This window comes from Stenella coeruleoalba, assembly GCF_951394435.1.
Source record: "Stenella coeruleoalba genome assembly, chromosome: 7".
Taxonomy (NCBI): Eukaryota; Metazoa; Chordata; class Mammalia; order Artiodactyla; family Delphinidae; genus Stenella; species Stenella coeruleoalba.
The window spans coordinates 64,881,361-64,902,732 of NC_137153.1; the positions used below are offsets into that span (position 1 = coordinate 64,881,361).

At 38.5% G+C, this 21,372-nt stretch overlaps 1 protein-coding gene across 14 annotated transcripts in view; it reads left to right on the forward strand.

Annotated features, from left to right (window-relative positions):
* PTPRD (protein tyrosine phosphatase receptor type D) overlaps positions 1-21,372 on the forward strand; it is a 2,135,645-nt gene that overhangs the window by 2,059,155 nt on the left and 55,118 nt on the right. For all 14 annotated transcript variants that reach the window (XM_079926376.1, XM_079926379.1, XM_079926370.1 and 11 more), the window contains 2 exons: positions 212-335; positions 14,586-14,761. In XM_079926376.1, the coding sequence (XP_079782502.1) occupies positions 212-335; positions 14,586-14,761 (300 nt within the window). The remainder of the gene's footprint in view (positions 1-211; positions 336-14,585; positions 14,762-21,372) is intronic.

The following is a 21,372-nucleotide window of genomic DNA, read 5'->3' on the forward strand; positions in this document are numbered from 1 at the left end:
TCAGTGTTGGTGACTATCACTGTTTTTTCCTATGATTAATCATTTCATCTTATGCTGGTTATATTAGTGTTCAGCTTCACAGCTAGGGTCGTCTTGATGAAGTGTAGCTTCAGAATTTCCTTTTTAAATCGTTTGTTACTTGTGATAAATGCCTATAATCTGATGTTATTCAGTATTGATTTTATGTATGTGTGCTGTTTTTCTTTTAAAGTCAATTGACCCTGGCCAGCAGTTCACATGGGAACATTCAAACTTGGAAGTAAACAAACCAAAGAACAGATATGCAAATGTAATCGCATATGATCATTCCCGAGTTCTCCTCTCAGCAATAGAAGGTAAGGAAATGCAGATGTTATTTATACCTTTATTTTGATGGGTTTAAATATGTGCGTGAAAATATAGTTTTAACTAGGTGTTCAGCCATCTATGAAAACAGTTACTTAAGATTTAGGTGCTGGGGCTTCCCTGGTGGCGCAGTGGTTGAGAGTCCGCCTGCCGATGCAGGGGACGCGGGTTCGTGCCCCGGTCCGGGAAGATCCCACATGCCGCGGAGCGGCTGGGCCCGTGAGCCATGCCGCTGGGCCTGCGCATCCGGAGCCTGTGCTCCGCATCGGGAGAGGCCACAACAGTGAGAGGCCCGCATAACGCCAAAAAAAAAAAAAAAACAGATTTAGGTGCTGCTTGTTCTCACTTTTGCTTTCTCATACAAATATACCAGTCCTTGAGCACACAATATCCTTGACATCATGTAACACAAGGGCATTCCTCATTACCTTCTTGCTTCTACCCTGGATGAAAGATTTCATAATGCAGTTCATGTTTATATAGGGGAAGCAAATTGAGGTTGCCCATTTTACTGATGGCTGCTGATGGTTATGAATAAACAGGTGACTGTCGGAAGATGCCCATAGACTGTTACTTAAAAATGATGAGGGGTTTGTTTGTCAATAACTCTGGATAACCACTAGGAACGGCCAAAAAGTTAGGAGTGGTGATGTGACGATTAATAAAAATTAAGCACATTAGAAATGTCTAGCTCATCTAATTTGTGGACTGCTTGGTAATCTCTCTCACAATTGTAGTAGTAAGGAGTTTATTCCAGAAGGAATGATGGCTCCTAGAAGATGAGGATTATTCCTCAAGTATACCTAGCTTCTCTGAAGGATTCATGAGAGTATTATCCATTCACCCCTTTCCAATAATAAATCCTTCTCACATGCCATATTAAAGACACTTAGGAGCTCATGTTCAGCACTCAGCATTTTGTTAGTCTTTTATGGCCATGGTAGTGCATTGGATTGCTTTCCTTAGAACGTAGTTTACAATGTCACTTAAATCCTAACCTGGACTACCGACTGCCACATACCACATTCATCCTCACTGGCATTCAGAAGAGCTTTGTGGCTTTTTCATACTTGAAAGGTCACTGCTTACCCTCTTCCCGATGTTTTATAAAACATTAAATAATACCAGCTTCAGACCCGGACCTTTTTAGTACCTTAACAGTTGAAACATTTTCATCTATAGCTGTTCAAGTATAGCTTGTATAGCAAGTAACAGTTCAAGCTGTTTCCCTTTTTTCTGCTTCCGAAATCTATGATGGCCACCACTTTATCTCATATCTCTGACCAAGTCCTACCTGCCTCCCTAGTATCCAAAGTTAATTTGAAAGTGAGACTCTGCTTAGCTTTCCCAGTCAGCACCAAAGGCAACAACACATTGAATTCCAATTTTGGAGGAATAAGAACGACCGTGTGGCATTTGAGCAAGTCCATACCTCAGTCCCCGTTTCTCAAAATGGTATTATGTGGCATAGATATATTTTGTAAAATTCTCACAATCGATTTTACTTTTGATGTTGGAAAATGGCTTGATCCCTTTTTGAGCCCATTAAAGATGCTAGGTGTTCAGGAGTTAACTTTTTTCCATATTGAAAAAATTGATCAGTTTCATCAGAGTTCCCCCAATGCTAGTTCAAGCAGGATAGTGTCAAATAGGTAGTTGCTTCTTCTGAGGTCCTGTTTAAAAACTGTAAATGGTATATGTGGATGATTAGCATATAGGGTTTACATTTTACCTATCTCCCATCTTAAAATGTAAAAAACTATAGTAGCAATTTCTTGTCTGAAGTCTCGTAAATCGTATCCATAGTAAATAAGAAACTAAACCAAGTCACACATAGAGGAGAGAAATCTTTTTTGTCATTAGTGAAGCAAGGTAAATTATAAAAATAAAATAAGTGAATGTAAATTGAGAACCCAGTTGGCATGATCTTGGCTAGAGAACTTGTCATTCTGCCTTTGCTGTATTGTAGCATCGTTTCCACTCAGAATTAGGTCATTCGGTACTACCACTTCCGTGTACTTTTCCCTGCTTTGTCATTATTTTCCTTAACCTGTTATTTTCCACCAACTTAACAGTAAAGTATGTCGAAGGACAAAGAATGTTCCTCCTTGTACCTTTATTATGATAGTTGGAAACTACGTACATTTCATTCCTATGCTATTTTTACAGTATAAGAGCCAAAGCAGTTGAATCACACTAAAACCTGCCTTTTTATAGCTCTGTGCCCACAAATACACCCTAAATCTAGAGATGACCTAGAAACTAAAAGTTTTTCAATTTTAAGTGTTATGCAAAAGGTTAGAAGCATTTAATTGAAGTTTATGGGCTATACAGAGAGCTTTAATCTAGATTACAACCATGAACAGCATTTTATCTTTGACTAAGCCCTAGCCAGCAGATATTTAAGGGGAAAAGCAATCATCCTATATCTTAAGCACAGAAAAAAATACCAGCAACTGGAACCACAGAAGCACTAACTGAGGCTTCTCCTATAAAGGGAGCTTTGATAACACAGAGCCAGATTTTTAAAGTATATTAAAATGTTAAGTGACTTCATGCACAATTTATAAAATGTAACGTGCTTGTTTTGGGTTCTACCCGTGGTGATAACGTACATGACTGTGGTTAAGTGTTTTATATGGGGCGTTTTTGTTGTTGTCCTTCTCTCAGTGGTTCTGATCGCTCTCTTCATATTACTTTGCAGAGTGATCTGATGACATTAAAGAAAAAACTGGGTGTTGCCACAGTGACTCGTGTTGTCTTTATCTTGGTTTAATAGAGCAAAACTTTTAACATACTTCCACTGAAAGATGACAAGGGAAAAACTTAAAAGAATCAGGAATTGTGTATGGGCACCAACGTGCTTACTGAACCCCTTGAAAATAGTGATACTTCATGACGTGTTTCCGAATGACAATTATTTTATGTATGCTGGGGAAAATGCAGAATAAATTCAAGAGAGTCCTAATTACAAAATGTTCACAATTGTTGAATTAGAGAGTAAGCAGTATGAAAATACAATTGAATTTTTGACCAATGCAGTTACTGTTGGGATCCCAACATGTTTAAGCAGTTCTTAAGAGAGAATAGTAATTCCTGAAAAAAAGGGGTGATGGGATTTATTTTAATGATTTAAGATAAATGTTGTCAAAGAAGACTAAATGGAAACTAATATTTGTATGTGAATAAAATAATATGCTTAATCTTATAGATGCCAAAGTTGTCCAGAAAGTATACTTTTATTAAAGTACAAAAAGAGAAATGGACAAACCAAAAGATGAAAAGCAAGTTTGGGTCACAGCTCTGTCACTAAGTAGTTAATGTAACCTTGACTTCTCTGAGTATCAGTTTCCCCAGTGCTAATATCTTTTACTTTTGAGTTCTCTAATACGAGTTAGCTCTATGTAGTTTTCATATCAGCTATCTTATTTACTGTACTCACAACAGTCTGATGAAGCAACACTATAAATATTTTGATATAGATAGGTATCATGTTTAGAGATGAGAAAACTGGAGCTCAAACAGAGAATCAGCCCTGACTCTCTCAGTGTAAAAGGTGAACAATTAATATAGCTTCAATTAGAATTGAGCTCCTCTGATTCCTCAATCCAGGCTTCCATAGGCCCACATCACTCACACTGCTCTCCTACTGATACAGGATGTGACTGTAACTAAGTAGCTTAGCATGGTTCCGAACACCCAGCCTTGCCTTTTTACCTAAAAAGTCCATTTTATCATTTGGTATCATGGATAACACAAACTTCACATTAAATATTTCATTTCCCTCTTTATGGCCTAACTTTTCTGAGGCAGTGACACAAAAGGGGGAATCATCAGTGACCCAAATGCATCAGAGTCCTACAATTGCAGAACGTTACATCTGTCCCTCACAGGTGATCTACTTAGCGCAAATATCTTTTTATGTATCTTCAACTTCTTTTAAACTCAGGAATATCAATTAGTGGTAGATTATTAATTGTACTGCCTTGTAACTATCAAAAATTCAATCTAACTATTACAGTCCTAGATAAAAAAAGTTTTGTTTTGTTTTCTTTGTAAAATAGAATTACTCTTCACTGCTGCCAGTACTACATTTCTATTAGTAGGATTATAATTAACATTTCACTTTAAAAGTCATGTTGACATGGAATTTTTTAAAATCATTGGCCAGGCCTAAATATAGAGCAAAATTTAAAACCCTCCTTTTAAATTCAACAACAAAGACAAGACGTTATGATAGACATGACTGTCTTGGTATTTACCATGTGTTGGGCATCATGTCATAGATTTTTATACACAGTGTATAAAATCATGTATAGTTGTTATTTATAGTGTTCAGAACAACCTCAAAAGCTAGTTGTTATCATCCAATTTAATAGACAAGGAAACTGTTAAACTTTAAAAAGTCAAGTAACTTGTTTATAATCATTAGCTAGTTACTGGCAGAGCCAAAATTTTAACATGAGTCAGTTGGACTCAAGAAGCCTCTCTTCTCCAATAGGTCACTTAAGACTGTAGCCACCTTTGAATCATACTGGCCGAGCCTATACACATCAACCTAATTCAAAAACTGCCTTTTTGGCTGGGATGACTGTCTAGGAATTTTGAAATATACATTGTGAAACACTTATGATAGAAATCTTAGAGCCAGAGGTCTTCAACTGTGTTCTTAGACTTCCGTCAAAGTGAATTTTTCCAAAGAATAAGCGATATATAAATGACTTTCTGGTGGATTTTTTTTTTATTTGTTTAATATTACTTTTTGAGGTATCTTAGGAAGAATGCGAAATAAGAAGACAGAAACTAAATCCCAGTTTTAGCAGCTATGTGACCTTGGGCATGTAACTTAGTTCAGTTAACCCTTTGGGGGGAGCTTGTTCCTTCTGAGAATCTGAGGAACATTTTAAATCCCACTTGCAAAGAAAAGGCACCTACACACTTTATCTGCATACTAATATCATAGAGTTCACAGACATACAATCTCTTTGCAAGCCCATTCTCCAGTTTAAGGGCCCCTGACTTTGTGTCTTTTGTTCTAGTTCTTCCTAAAATAAGAATGTATAAGATCCTTCCTGCTATTCTGAAAATTCTGAAGGTTGATTCTAAATCCAGGGATCATAGATAAATATTAAATCTTGGACATTAAGAGATTACTCTTTTGAGGGGAAAAAAAAAGCCCACACATTTAATCCAGAGGCTTTACTCAAATAGAATTACTGGCTGGTGTGTGTCTCTCCTACTGCGCCAGGTTTAAATGGTTTTATCTAAAAGAGTTAGAAATGACAAAGAATAAAGCGCTCCATGCCATATGCATTTTTTAACACCAGTGCTTGTTAATCTGATAAAGGCAGCTTAGTAAAATATGGGTTTGTTTTATTTTTTTCTAGTTTTGGGGGAATATATTTAGTTTCAAACCATAAATATGTTTATTCACTTCATCTCTATAATGAAGAGGTACCTTCCTACAAGGGCCTGTGTATTTTTCAAGAACTACTTTCCTATTAAATCATCTTGCTTCTGAAGAGATTGTTTGGACAGGTTACTGTGCCTTGGTTTCCTCATCTGTGCAATAGAATTAATAGTAATACCTACTTCCTAGAAGTATTAGGAGGATTTAATGAATTAATGCATGTAAAGCCTTTAGATGAGTGTTTGGCACAAAGAAAATGCCTAATAAATATTGGGAACTATTAAAGTTATCATTGCTGTTATGAATTTTGTTACTACTATTGATAGATCCTTTTATCCACAGATGGAATTTCTTTTGCATGTGATCTATGGGAAAATTAATAATATCCAAACGAGAAAGCTGCATATATTTGCAGCACTCTGTGAAGCAAAAGAAAATATTGGTGCTTGATACATGGAAATGAGACCTATAATAGCGTTACAAATTTCAACAAGAGGAAGAATGTGTTCTTTTAAATGGAAATCCAAAATGTATCATCTGCTGTTTGATTTATATAATAGGAGCAACTCAAGACAACTCCAACTGTAAATAATATAGATGATGTTACAACAACTTCATTATCTGTGAGATGCGCAATTTAGCCCCTTTAAAGTGAGGAAGCAGCTCACGGAATCACTGCCCCTAAGATAAATCTAAATTTAAAAAGTCAAGAGAAGAAACTACTGATATTCCCCTGTACTATCAGTTCACCATCTGCCACTACACTTGTGCTCTACGTTTAAGTCCTGTCTTAGCTTCTGTATAGTGTTGAAAGGTAAATCTCTACCGATTTGTTTAACACAGCGGTCAGCACATGGTAACATTCTCCAGTTTCACATCTTATCCATGCTGTGAGTTATCTTTTTTTTTTAACAGGCCATATCTAATAACCTGATATATTTTCAGTAAGTAAAAACAAACACAGGAATATCAGTTAATACCATCTAGCCAACATTTTCTAATAAGCGTTTAATTATATTATAGTGAATATAAATGTTCCATATGAAGCACTAACATTAAAGAATTAAAACTGTTTTCCTCAGTAAAGAATAGCTGTCATGATATTTCCCACATTGACTCAATAAATACGATTCCTTTTCCTCCCTCTTGGTTCATTCTCTCATTCTCTCTCTTTCTCTTTCCTCTCTCCCCCAATCCCAGACACTAATGACTAATCTGTGGGCACCTGTTGTTTGTTTTATTTTGCTCTTGAAATTCTATTTAAACTACTGAAGGAAGTTGGTTAGAACACATGCCTCATCTTAAAAAAAAAAAAAAAAAAAAACAAGGCTAAATCTCATCCCATTATTGGTTGAGTTCATTTTTCTCACATTGTTCAGAACATCAAGCGCTGAGTTAGCTCAATTTCTCTAACATTTTCAGTTTTCAAGTTAATTCTTTTTTTTTTAACATCGTAATTGGAGTATAATTGCTTTACAATGGTGTGTTAGTTTCTGCTTTATAACGAAGTGAATCAGCTATACATATACATATGTTCCCATATCTCTTCCCTCTTGCGTCTCCCTCCCTCCCACCCTCCCTATCCCACCCCTCTAGGTGGTCACAAAGCACCGAGCTGATCTCCCTGTGCTATGCGGCTGCTTCCCACTAGCTATCTATTTTACGTTTGGTAGTGTATATATGTCCCTGCCACTCTCTATTTAAATGGCATCTCTCTCCTGCATGCAGCAGAGCAAGTGGTGTGGGGATCTGTTATTCCCCAGCTCCTACCTCAGCCTGCACCTGTGGTGCTTCTTACCTAGAAAAGAGAAAAAGCATTTTTAAGGGATGGCTAGTTGTGTTGGTTTTTTCCTTTACTCTTGTTCCCAGGAAGCTAATCAAAGAGTAACTCAGACAGCTCTATGAGTTTCTTTTTATCTCCATTTTCTTTAGTTCAGTTATTGGGATTTTCTTTTCATTTGTATTGTACATCTATGCAGATTGTGCTAATGAATCTACAATTCATTACTCTGATGCTGCAGAGAAACCTAAGTCATCTGCGGAATGGCTCTGTTTTTAGAATATAGGCACAGGTTGTACATGGCTGGGAAGTTAAAAAATAATTATTTTTGTCCTCTCCGTTAATTTTTTTTAATATAGGAATTAGGAAGGGGCCTTCCAGATTTAGAATTACTTTTTGTCAGTAGAGTATTTAGGAATGACTAGCCTTATTTCATTTCTGTTTTTCACATCGATCATAAGAATAACTAGCATCCACTGGTATTTTAGATGTTTCAAATGCATTGACTCATTTGACTCTCACAGGGGTTTTGGGTAAGGAGGTTATGAAAGTGCTGCTTGTATTTTAGGATATATATATGAGGGGACTGGGACTCTGAGAGTTTCCTACAGACAGAGCTCCTGTCGTCATACTCTGCATTTCATTTTGACTACTTCATTGCTGAATAAAGCCCTACAATAATTGCATCCTTATTAACGTAAGCTAAGTAGACCAAAACTCTGTGACTTGGCTGAAAAGGCATGCTTCAGTGGCCCAAAGTCTGCTTTATATTTCAGGGCAAAGTGCCCCCTAACCAGAAATCAGTTCCCTCTGTCAGAAGTGCTGATAAGTCCCCAACACGTGTAGCTAATCTTAGAATGCATTCAAAGACAATCCAATCGCCCACATCCTTCGCTGTAGCCACTCTCATAACCCAGCCTCCTCAGCAGTGCTGAGGAATAGAAAACCAGAGAGCAGAGGACGGAGAACATCGAGAGGGTGGAGGCTGGGTTCACAAGCTCTTTGAAAGGTATCCCTTCCATTAACTCATGTGGTGATGAGCTGCAGTGCCCACAGAGCAACGCACACTTCTAAAACAAATTGTCCTACATACGGTAGAAACATGGAGGGTCATTTGCCAAACTGCAGTCACATCCGGGGAAACTTTAGCAGATAATACACTGTGCCTTGCAAGAAGCGTTAGTTTTTTCTGGTATGCTGCGAAGAGAATCCTTCATTTTGCTAGTTCTGATGCAGCTGTGGGTGGCTGCCATGGTGTAAGTGAAGGAGAAAGAAGGCCTGGGTCCCTTGAAATCAAATAAATTTTCTAGTAAGTTATTATTGGATTTCATTTTTCTATTTTCTGTTCTCTAGTTTTGCCAGTGTCAGCAAACAAAGTAAACAGTTTTTTCTGCATTGTGGGTTGTAAAAATTACAATCTAGGTCTTAACTGGAAATTCATTGTTGTTGGAGTTTTTCTTTTTATTTGTGTATTGAAGTGGTGGAGATGTTATTTACTAAATAAAAGATAGCTTTTGTGCTCTAGTGGATCCCGAGTACTTCCATCTTACAACAGGGAATAAAACTGGCTTACAAAAAAAAAAATTTCTTTTTGACACAAACTTCACAAAGCGTTTGCAGAGTGAAAGGAAACAGAAGTGCTGGAGTTTTGATGCCACACTGTAAGTTGGAACAGAGTCAGCCAGTGAACTGGAGGTCTATCTCCAGCTCTGTAATGCTGTAGTAGTTTGTCTTCTGGAGCCCTGGATGGCATTCTCCCTTCCCTCTGATGCTGCCTCTTACTGATTCTCGCCTCCACAATTCAAGGAAAGCTGCTTTTTCTGAATAGACTGCGTACTAGCCTAGTCCTACCCCCTCCTCTTGTTTTTGAATTTGTTTATTTTTTTATCCCACCAGGTTCTAATCAAGATTTGAAGTATCAATCACACCAAAAAAATCTCCTCTCAGCACATCAGAGGTAGAAGCAATAGGAATCAGCTTGAACGATCATCAGAGCATGTTCCTACCTAATCTGAGAGCCACAAAGCCTCTATTTATCTTAAAATCTTCACAGAGATTTCTGAATCCAAGAAGGTTAAGAATACCACAGAGAGACATCTTATTTTAGAACTCAAAGGGACTTGAGGGAATCAGTTTGTCCAACGCACCTTGTTTAGCAGATAAGCAGTCATAGGTCTGGACAAGTTGAACGGACTGCCCAAATGTCAAAGAGCAACCTACCAGCATGCTGCCCTAGACTGGAGTTCTGGTTTCCCGGTCAATTTCTCTATAAAGCCTTAGCATGTATTGTTCCAAGTATTGTTGTTAGTATTGTTCCAAGAGGCACATATGACTTACCCTCCAGTGTGGGGTGACACAAAAGTACACACTTACCCCTTATGATTACTTAATTTCACATCAATAAAATAATTCATGTACTATTTTGGGTCCTGCTTTTTTCACTTAACATCAGAGCTAAGGCCTTCATTATTAAATTTTTATAATTCTAAACACCTCTCGACAAGAGAAATCTTTTCAAATCAAACTATCTGCTGACCTGAAAAAGCTAATGCAAAGCGAGTTGTTTATTTTTTTTAACTGGACCCACATGACCCAATTAGTTCTCATAAAATTAACAAGGGGAAATAAAAACTTATTTTAACCCAGGCATGACAAAACAGCTCAGATAGTGTGTTCTTTGACATTTCAACATGCTTTCGAGGTTTTAAAGCATTTCTCAGTATGAGTTAATTATTCATCACGAATATTCTTTCAAACCTAGTAGCTTTATCTTTCCGAGGATTCCTCTCCTTTTGTTAATATTCAAACACACAGGGGAACATTATTATGAAGCCCTAAAGTGTTAATCCCATGCTTAAATGAAGCAAAATGGCATTACCCCTGCATGTTGAACTCATGATAAATTCTCAAAGTTTTTCAGACAGAAAAACAGGGGAGCCCAAACTTCATGTCCCGGCTAAGTTTTCCACTGAAAGCTGTAACTGGCAATTCCCAGTGAATAAAATGAAAGCCTAAACCTGACCCATCCCTGTTTGAATAGCTGTTTGCTATGGCTCGCTGTGCATGAAGAACACAGAAGCCCAGTTCTACCAGTCATTCACCTCATCACAGTATCTGTTAAAGCCTTGAGTTTCATAGCTCTTAGTTTGCCCAAAACACAAAGACCCAGTATAAAGCATGTAAGTAATAGTTTTAAGCACCACAAGAAATAACAGTCCATTAACTGATGAAATAGACTATAACACAGGAATGGGGAATATTGTGGGGTACGATATAAAGTCAAGATCTAGCCTCAGTATTCTCACTTATAAGATTAGAATGATAAACAATTATTATTGGTGTTGGAACTGTTTACGTGACTTATTAATTGGAGAATACACATGAAACAATACATAGGAAATCATGAAAACTTACTTTTATAAATGAAGTAAAGCCATGGATGCCTAGGAAGAGCAAGTTTTAGATCTAAGCTGTTTCTCTTGGACAATGACATTAAGACCAACTGTCCAAGAGACAATCCTACAGCAGGGCCAATCCTAAGATTCTGCCTATGATGAGCTTCAGACATGTTTTTTATGCTCTTGTTATTTTAATAACTCCTGCCCCTCAAAAAAAAAAAAAAAAAAAAGGCAAGGCACACCATTACCATAGTTTTGGACAGAAGTCTCCTTGACTCCAAGAAATAAAAGGAATCAGCTAATTTATAGTAATCCTGTATTCTTTCAGTTCTGCATCTTAACTTAGATTTCCATTCATCGTAGCCCCAGAAGAATTCAATGAATTCTCACACACTTCTCTTGGATCAGTACTGCATGCTGATTAGTGTTGCATTAGTGGAAAGCCAGCATAGTATTTTTTTTTCATTGGGATTGATTGAAAAATTGTTCTAAATATATCGCATTGAAAATTGAGGTCCCATCTACTTGAAATACACTGCTCTTTAATTTCAGATTCTGATATGGGGTTAATATTTTTTAGACGGGCAAGCCACCACCATTTCTCAGATCTTTTCTCATTCCTCTTTCTACACAGCTTGTTATGTTGGGTTGTATGAATATAGGACACATTAGGCCTTAGAGCTTCTAGAGAACATAGCCATCTCTCACATCTCCACATTGCAAAAGACATATGAGAGAACTTACTGGAAGTGTCTTTTTGCCAGAGTGTGTAAAGGGATTTGCCAGGAGGCTTTTATTCCGGGTACTACCTCCTTACAGACAAGTGTCAAAATAGAAGAGGAGCCTCACACTATTTTCCGGATATAAATTTGAGCCTAACAATTAGCTCTCCTAGGTATTGAATTATTGTTTTCAATTCTCTTCTTTCCAGAATATCAAGTCCCAAATTCTTAAAGTATTTGGTGATACAGTATGGATCCCAGGTGCCTAATAGTTTTCAGGCAGAATTTTTGTATTTTTATCCCTGGAAAATGCGACCATTATTCAGTATCAACCTATTCCCCCTAAAATATAACGACTTATTGTTCAAACTTGAGCAATATGTCAAAAACCAATTCATTACATAATAACTGATTAAAATTTATGCAAGAGTATAGGATAGTTCTGATTCCCCTCCTTTAGATATGAGTCTCACACCCACCTCCTCTGTCCTCAGATGTGTTGTTCAGACACATTTGTTATCATCCTTGATGAGAGAAAAATGGCATAGTGCCCAGCTGATGCATTTTCTGAGTCATTAAACCAGATTTCTCCATTTTTGAGTTTTCTTGGAAAAAAGTTTTCTGTATTTTGGTAGCGGAGTGAGGCTCTTAGCCAGAATTCTTTCTATCAATTCTTTAATGTTAACTGCTAAATTAAATTATTTAAAGTGGGCTTTTCCTGTATTATAATATAGACTCATTGGTGGCTCAGAACCAAATCCTGTGGACATGTAGATGTGCGTGCTTCCCCAGTGGTTGTAACCTGAGGACTTTATTTAAACTGTCCTCTGAATCTACAGTAATTTGGTGTCAGGGAGGAATAGGATCTTTATCAACAGAGGGCTGCCAGAACCCCAACTGCTTCTTGAGTAGCTATAATAGATGAATAATGTTACAACCAACCGTGCATTTCAGTTTTTGCTCAAAAGGCTTTTCACTAATGCTGGTGGTATTCCATATCCATGTGTTCATCTTGGAGCCCAGCAGTTTCCATCTGACTTTCATTACTTTTTCTTGAGAGGATCAGTTTTACAACTGGAATCAGAAAAGCAGTCAAAGTAATTGCAAGTGGCAATCAGTGAAATAGAGTAATCTTAGCTTGGGAACATATGTTCCATTATAAAGAAAATATTCTTTTTTTTTTTTTTTAATAAATCCAAGACTAATATTTTCCCAGAGTAAGAAGGGACCATGTACAGGTTCTATTGCTACCTCCCTGTAAAGTGTTTGTTCCCCTTCAGGGATAGGCAACTCATTACCTCTGGAGGAAATCTAGCCCCTTTCTGATTCTGACTTTTATTATACTGGAGATGAAATTCATCCCTCTGTAGTTACAGCCTTCAGAACTGAAAGACTTGGGTCTCAACATAGTAAACTTCAACCTCTCTTCAGACACTTATGGGCAGCTCTTATCTCCAACCCCTGTCTTTTTGCCAGGTTATAATATATATTCCTTTCTCATAAGGAATAGCTTTGATTTCCTTAATCATTCCAGCCACTCTTCTTGAAAGAAACTCAAACTTCACCCCTATACCGCTTTTAAAGCTGTTGTGCTGAAGGAAAATTAGACTTTTAATCAGAATATCTGTATTACATTACAGCGGTGCTACTTATTAAATGTTGGAACGGAAGCACAAAATTTGCTCTTTTTGTCACTAGGGATAGCAAAGGTGAATAAAAGATGTGGTCTAGAGGCACATAAAACAAGCAATAAGCAAGTTAACAAACAACTAAATATGTAATTTCAATGTGTAATAAGTCATATAAAGAGTTGCCAAGAGGGTTCTTAGGTCCCAGGGTATCAAGGGCAGGCCTTCTGAGACGGAGGCTGAGTGTTTTCCGATGGGAACGAGGCAGAGAGTGTTGTAGGATGTGGGAGGGTACTAAGCTAGCAATGTTTTCTAACAAAGTCAGCATCTAGAAGCAGGCCAGCGTCTAGAGTTTAGAAAGCGAGGAGGTGAGTGGGACAAGATGAGCCTGGAGAGTACAGAGTTTAGCCATTGTTTAGTACAGAGTTTAGCCAGAGTGTAGCCATTGTTGAGAGTTTGGATTTTATTTAAAGTATAAGGGGAAGCCATTGTTGGCTTTGAAGAAGAGACATTACAGCGTCTGAAATATATTTTTAAAAATTGTTCTCATACTAGATAGAGAACAGACTGCAAAGGACAAAGCAGAAGCGGAACAACCAATTAGAAGGCAGTTGTCATAATCCAAGGAGAGATTTCATGTGATACAACAACCCGTTGAGGTTTAAACGAGAAGCAGTACCCTACAGAGGTTAAGACACAGATGTAGCAGACTGCCTGCCTATAATTAAACCAGACTCCACCAGCGTCAGCAAGCTCTGTGCACCTCGGTTTCCACCTCTGTGAAAGGAAGATCATGACAGAACTTCACAGAGTTGTTGTGAGGATTAAAAGAGTTTATATATGAGTTTCCTCTTAGCTAAATCTGGAAAGCATTTTTCACTGTTATGACATGTTCCACCCTATATTGCATTTACAGGCTCAGGCAGTATTTTAGTTGGTTTTTGTCTGGAAACGAAGAAGAGAATGAGTGAGGAAAGTGACCAGATAATTGTTTATCCTCCTTTGCAAGCTATATTTTTCTGATGCAATGGAGAAAACAGACAGCGTGTGAGAGAAAAAGGCATCCTATGGACAATTGGTTGTGTTTTTCTTTCTTTGGAGTCCACTTTGTCACATGATAAATACAAACATTGCATTACTCTAACGTAATGGTCCCAATAAGACCTATTTTTGATCTTGTTTAAAACCCAAACTTTAATATAGTGTGACTCCTCTTAATATAACATTGTCATTAGGGCATGTCCCAGGCTGTTTCCTCTTGTGATATGTTCACCTCATTGAATAACACTCCTTGTTTTACAGGAATCCCAGGAAGTGACTATGTGAATGCTAACTACATAGATGGCTATAGGAAACAAAATGCCTATATTGCAACACAGGGATCTCTCCCCGAAACATTTGGGGACTTTTGGAGAATGATATGGGAACAACGGAGTGCCACAGTTGTTATGATGACAAAACTAGAAGAACGATCCAGGGTAAGGATGAATATCTACCTTCTCCCTTTCAAAATCTTCCCTCAGATAGTTCCTGCATTGCATATTTTATTCTGGTCAGAATCTAACCTGTCTTTAAGCTTTGACTTTGTAATAGACACTAATTGGGAATGAGCATCAACAGCTTAGATTAAACCATTCTTTAACATTCTTTTGCATCTTTCAAAAAGGAAATTCTCTCATGTTATGATGTGTGTGATCGCTAAAAGAAAAAAACAGCACTCAAAGAAGTAGACAACTTGGTTAGAAAAAATAAATATTAACTTGGACATCTTTGTAAAATCCACATTGAACAAGAACACACAGACTATGGGGGAGAATCTCACCATATGTACTTCCCAATATTTTCAACTGTTTCTTTCTCATAATCTGCAGTGTAAAATCTAAAATTCTGTGAAAGAGGCTCTTTTTAAAAATTATTCAACTTAGCATAAATTAAGTCAGGGCAGCCAAAAAAATGATGTTGGTTAATATACTGCTAAGAAAACACATAAATGTGTAGAGGGCATTTTGTTAGTTTAGCCTTCTCCAAAATGAATAGATTTTAATAATGGAGTCATTGCTTAGTAAGGTCCAAGAAAGGACTTTTATTCATCATATGGGTCCAATATTACGGAGCATGGCACATTAGTTAAATGCTCTTGATTTGCAAAAGTAGAACATAATGGGTAAGCAGGATGCCATATTCCCGAGTGAATATGCCAAGTGAATATCGTAGCCATCTGATGAAAATCAATCTGTAACCTTGAGAATTTAAGGAACAAGTAAGTCTCTGACAGATCACTGAAGACAGCGCATACTCTCACTGTGTGGGGCCTTCGGGGCAGAGTTTGAAACCACTGGTAGAGGGCTCGTTCACTGGGGTCACAGTACTATCAAAAAGGATATTCAGAAGGAAGCCAAAGCCCAGCTCCCCATTTGTTGTGTGACAGTTGAGATTTTTTCAATGTTCTCCTAAGCTCAATACAGTTCCTCTTAGCCCCAGTATGTATATGAGAGAGGAGTTGGAAGCTGCTCAGGAGATTCATAAGGGAAAAGCTCAGACTTAGGAAAATATAAAAAGTCCCAGCTGTTACCTTAAAGCTGGGAAATCAATAGATATAGTACACAACTTGTTTAGCAAACCTAAAAAGCAATCAGGTCTTTTCAAAATGTGAATTCTACAGAAATATTGAAATATTGTCTGAAAAGAATTTAGATAAAAACTTTGATGGCTGCGAAGACGTCTCTGTGTTACACTTTACATGCAAATGCCATTCAAAATGGATGTAAATAGATCCATTACTGACTTGTACTCAGGGTAACCCCTATCTAGCAAGCCCTTGCTTTAAAAACAATCCCCCGCCCAAATAATTATTGGATATAATCGTTAATCATTCTAACAATGCCTAACATGTATTGGATACATTGATATTTTACAACAACCCATGAGATAAACACTTCTGTGATTTCCACTTTATATATGAGTAAGGCCAGGACATTCCAGAAGGTCACCTAAGCTCATTCAGTTACCAAGGTCAGAGTGAGGAATTGAAGACAGTCTGTCTCCACAACATCTGTGCTTACCCACCAGGCCGTACTGTCTGTTAACACTTCTGTGAAGCGGAGACAGCTGAACTGTTATATTACAGCACACATGTAAATCCAAGCTACTCGGACTGTTCTGCCTGGAGATACTGGCTGGTAACAAGCAGTCATTTGCAAAAGCTGTTTTCAGTAAAACACACATTTTTATCTTGACACTGCAGGCCTTCATTAAGCCATGCACAGAAACTTGTTTTGAAATAACCGAATGGAATTCTGCCCCTTTTCTCCCTAATTGCTTCTAATAATAAAATTAGTTCTAACTGGCCCCACTGCCAGTGCAACATCTGATGGTAATGAGCAATTCTTGGCAGAAGGCATTGTGACTTAAATACCTACAGTTTATCTTTATGTTGCAGGCTACCTTTTTTTCCCACCTCAGACAGAGAAACTTATTTGGAAGTTACTAAATGAGCCTCTGTTTGCTCTCTTCATTAATTACTCTTTGCTCTTGCAAGTTACCTTTCTCCTTTGTTAAATGACCTGAGGAGGCCAAGTAAAGTGCTGTCTTGTGATTTTTATTCTGCGGTGGTTCAGCCTATACCCAAACTTATGATGACGTGCATAAAGCCAATATTTAGAAATCTCAACCATCATCAGCCTAATCATACAAATGAACCCTGACCCCCAAGGCCCAAAAAGGCATTTGTTCTCCAGTCTAGAACACTTGAGAATAAGGGACCAAATGCCCTAGAGAGAGCTAACAAAGCCCTGGTCCTTCAAATTATCTCACCCTGTCTTCATCTTCCTGCCTCACATCCTCCACTCCACCTTTCCCCTGTCCACTTGCTGTTTCCACCGAAGTCCCAGGGAGGAAGCGGAAAGCATTCCTGGATTCTCAAAACAAGAACATAGATTAAATTTTGCTATAAAAACAGTGTTATAAATAGTGGTTAGTTGTTGCTGAAATATACAGCTCCATACCTGGGGAACTTTGTGAGTTATGTGGGCTGACCTGGGGACTCAATTCCCAACAGCCAAATTCAAAGTAGACATAGGAACTAGCCTGGCTTTACTTAGAAACAGCCTGTAGTCCCTCTTATAAAGAGAGGAGGTCCAGGTAGTTTACACAAATCACCTCTCCAAGGGCTGAAGCTTGAAATTTCATTATTTGGATGAAGGCTCAGGTTCCTGAAATAATATTCATCCCCTTGGCTTGTTGAAAAAAAGAGGTGTGTGTGTGTGTGTGTGTGTGTGTGTGTGTGTGTGCGTAAACACTTCTGTGTATTACAAGTAGGCAGGAATACCTGTTAACTGGAGTGGGAAAGAGAAAGGAAAAGGAAAGGGAAGAGAAGATAGCATGATATTACACAGAACTCCCTGGGGACACCACCACTAGCGGAAGCTGCCTGACATAGTTCCAGGTAGGGGTGCCTTGCGGTCAAATGTCTGTGTTTAGATCCTGACTTTAGTGCATACTAGCTATGAGACATTGGGCAAGCTGCGGGACCTCTCAAAGTCTCCTTTCTCCTTTTTCGATTACGTGAAAGAGTTATGGTTATTGTGAGTATTGCCTGAGACAAGGAATGTGACACGGTGGCTCTGAGTCTACACTATTATTTTTTGGTCGAGATAGAGAAGTTGGAGGCTTTACCATTATAACTTTAGTCTCCCCTAAAGCTGGCTTCCAAATAATTCAATTTTTGTTCCCAAATGAAATGAGTTTGTTTCTCTATGGTTGACAATGAATCCTAACCAAACTTAGAGTCACTGCACATGGCGAAATGTGCCCACTGTCCCCAGGATGGCACAACCATGCATCCTAGTCAAGAGGAGAGTGTAGCTCAGAACGTGGGGTTCCTCTGCACTTGCCTTTGACAGAATCTCCCGAATGGAGACCCTGACACAGGGAATGTGTTAATCAGTCTACAAAAAGGCCACAATAGAACATTCTGGCTGCCACTTTCACATATCTTGAAGAATACAGTATGAAAATAGTGAGTAATGTCAACACGAGTTACATGTAGTAATAATTATCACTAAATATAATATATTCTTGATACCACATTTCCTTCTGGTTCGGTTTTTCATTCTCCTTCCTCATTCTTTTTTATTTGGTGATGCTAGGGAACGCTCCCTTTAAAACCTACCTCCTGTGTTTTCCACCCTCTTCTGTACCAAGGCTCACCCTCACCATCTCTCTGTGGTTGATACAGCAGCAGGGCTTGTAACCTTTGCTGAGTTAGAATAGTTCACTCAAGCAAAAGGATACTGGGTTCATTAGCATGTGTTAGACATTTCCTTGGTCTTTAGTTAGAGAATTGACCATTTTTAGCATTTGGAGGGCTAAAGAAGCCCTTTACAAGCGTGAGGTATGGCTTAGGGCTTAAGGTGGCCATTTGAAAACTTAAGTTCTTTGATTTTTCAAATGCCATCACTCTCCCTCAAATGTGGCCTTGAAGGAATCCCAAACTTAAATCAGGAGACTATTTCCACGTTTGTACATTCACCACTTATCAACCCTGAAGAGAAAATGTGTAAGTTGAATATTTTCTTTGAGTTTCATTAGAATGAATATATATATATATATATATATATATATATATATATATATATATAAAGCTAGAAACTAGAGATTTTGAAGGTAAAGTTTGATTGCTGCCTGAAAAGGCACAGATCAGTTTAAAGCCTTGTATACTGTGTGACATGAGGTACGGTTAGTGGGTTTTATTCCACAGTTTCCATCTTTTTTGCCAAATCCTCTCCAGTTCTGCAGAGTTCATTGATTCTGCAGCGAGTCATCCTTCTGCCGCAGAATGTGGTCTCTAATTGTTCCCATGTTTCATAACTTGCCAATAAGCACATGAATTGGTTTGGGCAACCACATGGAGGGAAGAAAAAGTTCGGAAAAAATGAAGCACCGGTAGGAGAGCAAAATGTATACAGCTGGGATTTCCACTCCAAGGGTGTTATTTGTGGGCAACTGGGACACATGGTTGGCAAGCCTCACTTGAAGAATTGGAGTCTCTGAGGTAGGATTTGCCAAGGTGATTCCTAGTCCAGGAAGCTCTATTATTTAGTGGGTGATTGTTCACTTTTTTTTTTTTTTCCTTTATCTATCTGCTTTTTGCTGTTTCTCTTCAACTTTGTTCCCCATCTCGAGGTATACAAGACAGAGGGAACGTGTACACCTACGGCTGACAAATTCTTGAGCAGCCTTGAGTAGTGTTAGAGGGTGAAATGGCTTCACCGAGGTTAAGGGATAGTTGGCTTTCACTTGTCTTCCCAGCCTGCCTTCAGTCAGTTCCCATAGTTGACACTTATTGTTGCTTCATGTCTTGCAAGTTTTATAGTGGGAGTTGATTCACTTAAAGAGCGATTATTGTGGTGGTACTTAGTGCTATAAATGTCAAGGATGGGAGTGAAATTTTGACACCCAAAAAATGGGACATGATTTGAACTGTCATCCAATGTGGACCACACTGATTAGTGGTAAAAGCATAGAATTAGAAGTGAAGAAGTCTATACTTGGTTTCCCAACTCTCTAAATCCCATCTTCTGTTCCCAAGTAGAGCCCCAGACAACCCAGTTGATGGCATACATTGCTAGAGCAGATCCAATGTTCTGTGCATCATGACTTACCTTAGGCCAGGAAGAGGAAAGTCCCTGCTCCGGTAAATATGGTGGTTTGTACTAATGAATGGAGGTTAGATGCTGTCAAGCCCCAAGGGACCAGGTTGGCATTAACTACACTATGGTAATAGTTTAGGGAGTTAAACTTGATGCTTGGCCAGTAGAGCACTTCTGACCTAAAGATCACTCACTCTTCCTATGTCCTCTCCATTCCTCGAATGTCACCATGGTAAATTTACCCCAACAGAGAGTGACAGTGAGCTGGAGACATAGTCACACTTGCTTCTGTGGCTGAAGGCAATTCTGGGCAAAAAAGGAGATTTTGATCAAACGTTTTCTTGTTTTTCTGTAAAACGAATCTTGAGATTCTTTTCAGATTATGAGGTCCTTTTGGGTTAAAAGTTGGCAGAATCCCGCTGAAGATTATAAATGGCAGTGTTATTGTTTTCATTGCCGTTATCGGTTTTGGAAGGCCCAGCCTTGGCCAGTGGCAGACTAATTCTTGGCCCCTCTGGTTTGTCAAGGTTCGGTAAGTTTAATGGAGAGCAAATGCTTTCCAAATGCCAGGTCTGTGTCCTTTTCCAAATAGAACTGGAAGTGCCAAAGGCCTTGAACATTTAATTTCTCAAACTGCAGCCTAAAGCACTGCCTATCTAGGGCAACAGAAACTGCTTTTTCCTTAAGCAACTGTAGGGACGGCAGTGCAAACACTGCCTTTGAAGTCTGCCTGATGTATGGGATTGTTTTTGAAAAGTGGTGGATACTTAATGTATATAGGACACTGGCAACAAAAAGAATGATACTCATGTTGGCAACCTAAAGGATGTTTGGGTCCTTATCTGGCAAGTTCCACACTTTTGGTTTTCTCTTGTCAACAGACACAGTGTCAGATAAAAGAGAAAGAATCCCACCAATTTCTTAACTGTTTGTTCGCTTCCTGGGTTTTCTGCCTTCTTTGCCCATCCCCCCTCCTCTATTTAGAATGGCAGTCTACAGATTCTGGCTCAAAACATTCCTATTGAAGTGAATTAAGCAACACAGCCCAAGGACTGAGCTGGACTGGGTGGGGGAGATGCAGCTGTGCTCCCAGTGACATTGTGCAAAGCCCCTCTTATTCTCCACATTCATGTTTACAGCACTCCCAGGCTGGACTGTCACTTCTAAGATTTTGAGAAGTGTGGATTAATTTCTATGCCCAGGCAAGGTAGATATTCAGCTCGTATGCACCAGTATAGTTCTACTGGGTGTTAAAATATTGAAATGTTTCAGTACTGGCTGGTATACAAACATTATCTTTTTATTGAAACTCTGTCATCTAATGATATTTCTCAGTGGCAGTGACACTGGAGCATTGCTGGACCACAGGCAGCCACTAGGCAGACAAAGACAGATGCAGCGGTGCCAGGAAGGCTGCATGGAGCACCCAGCCACTGCCA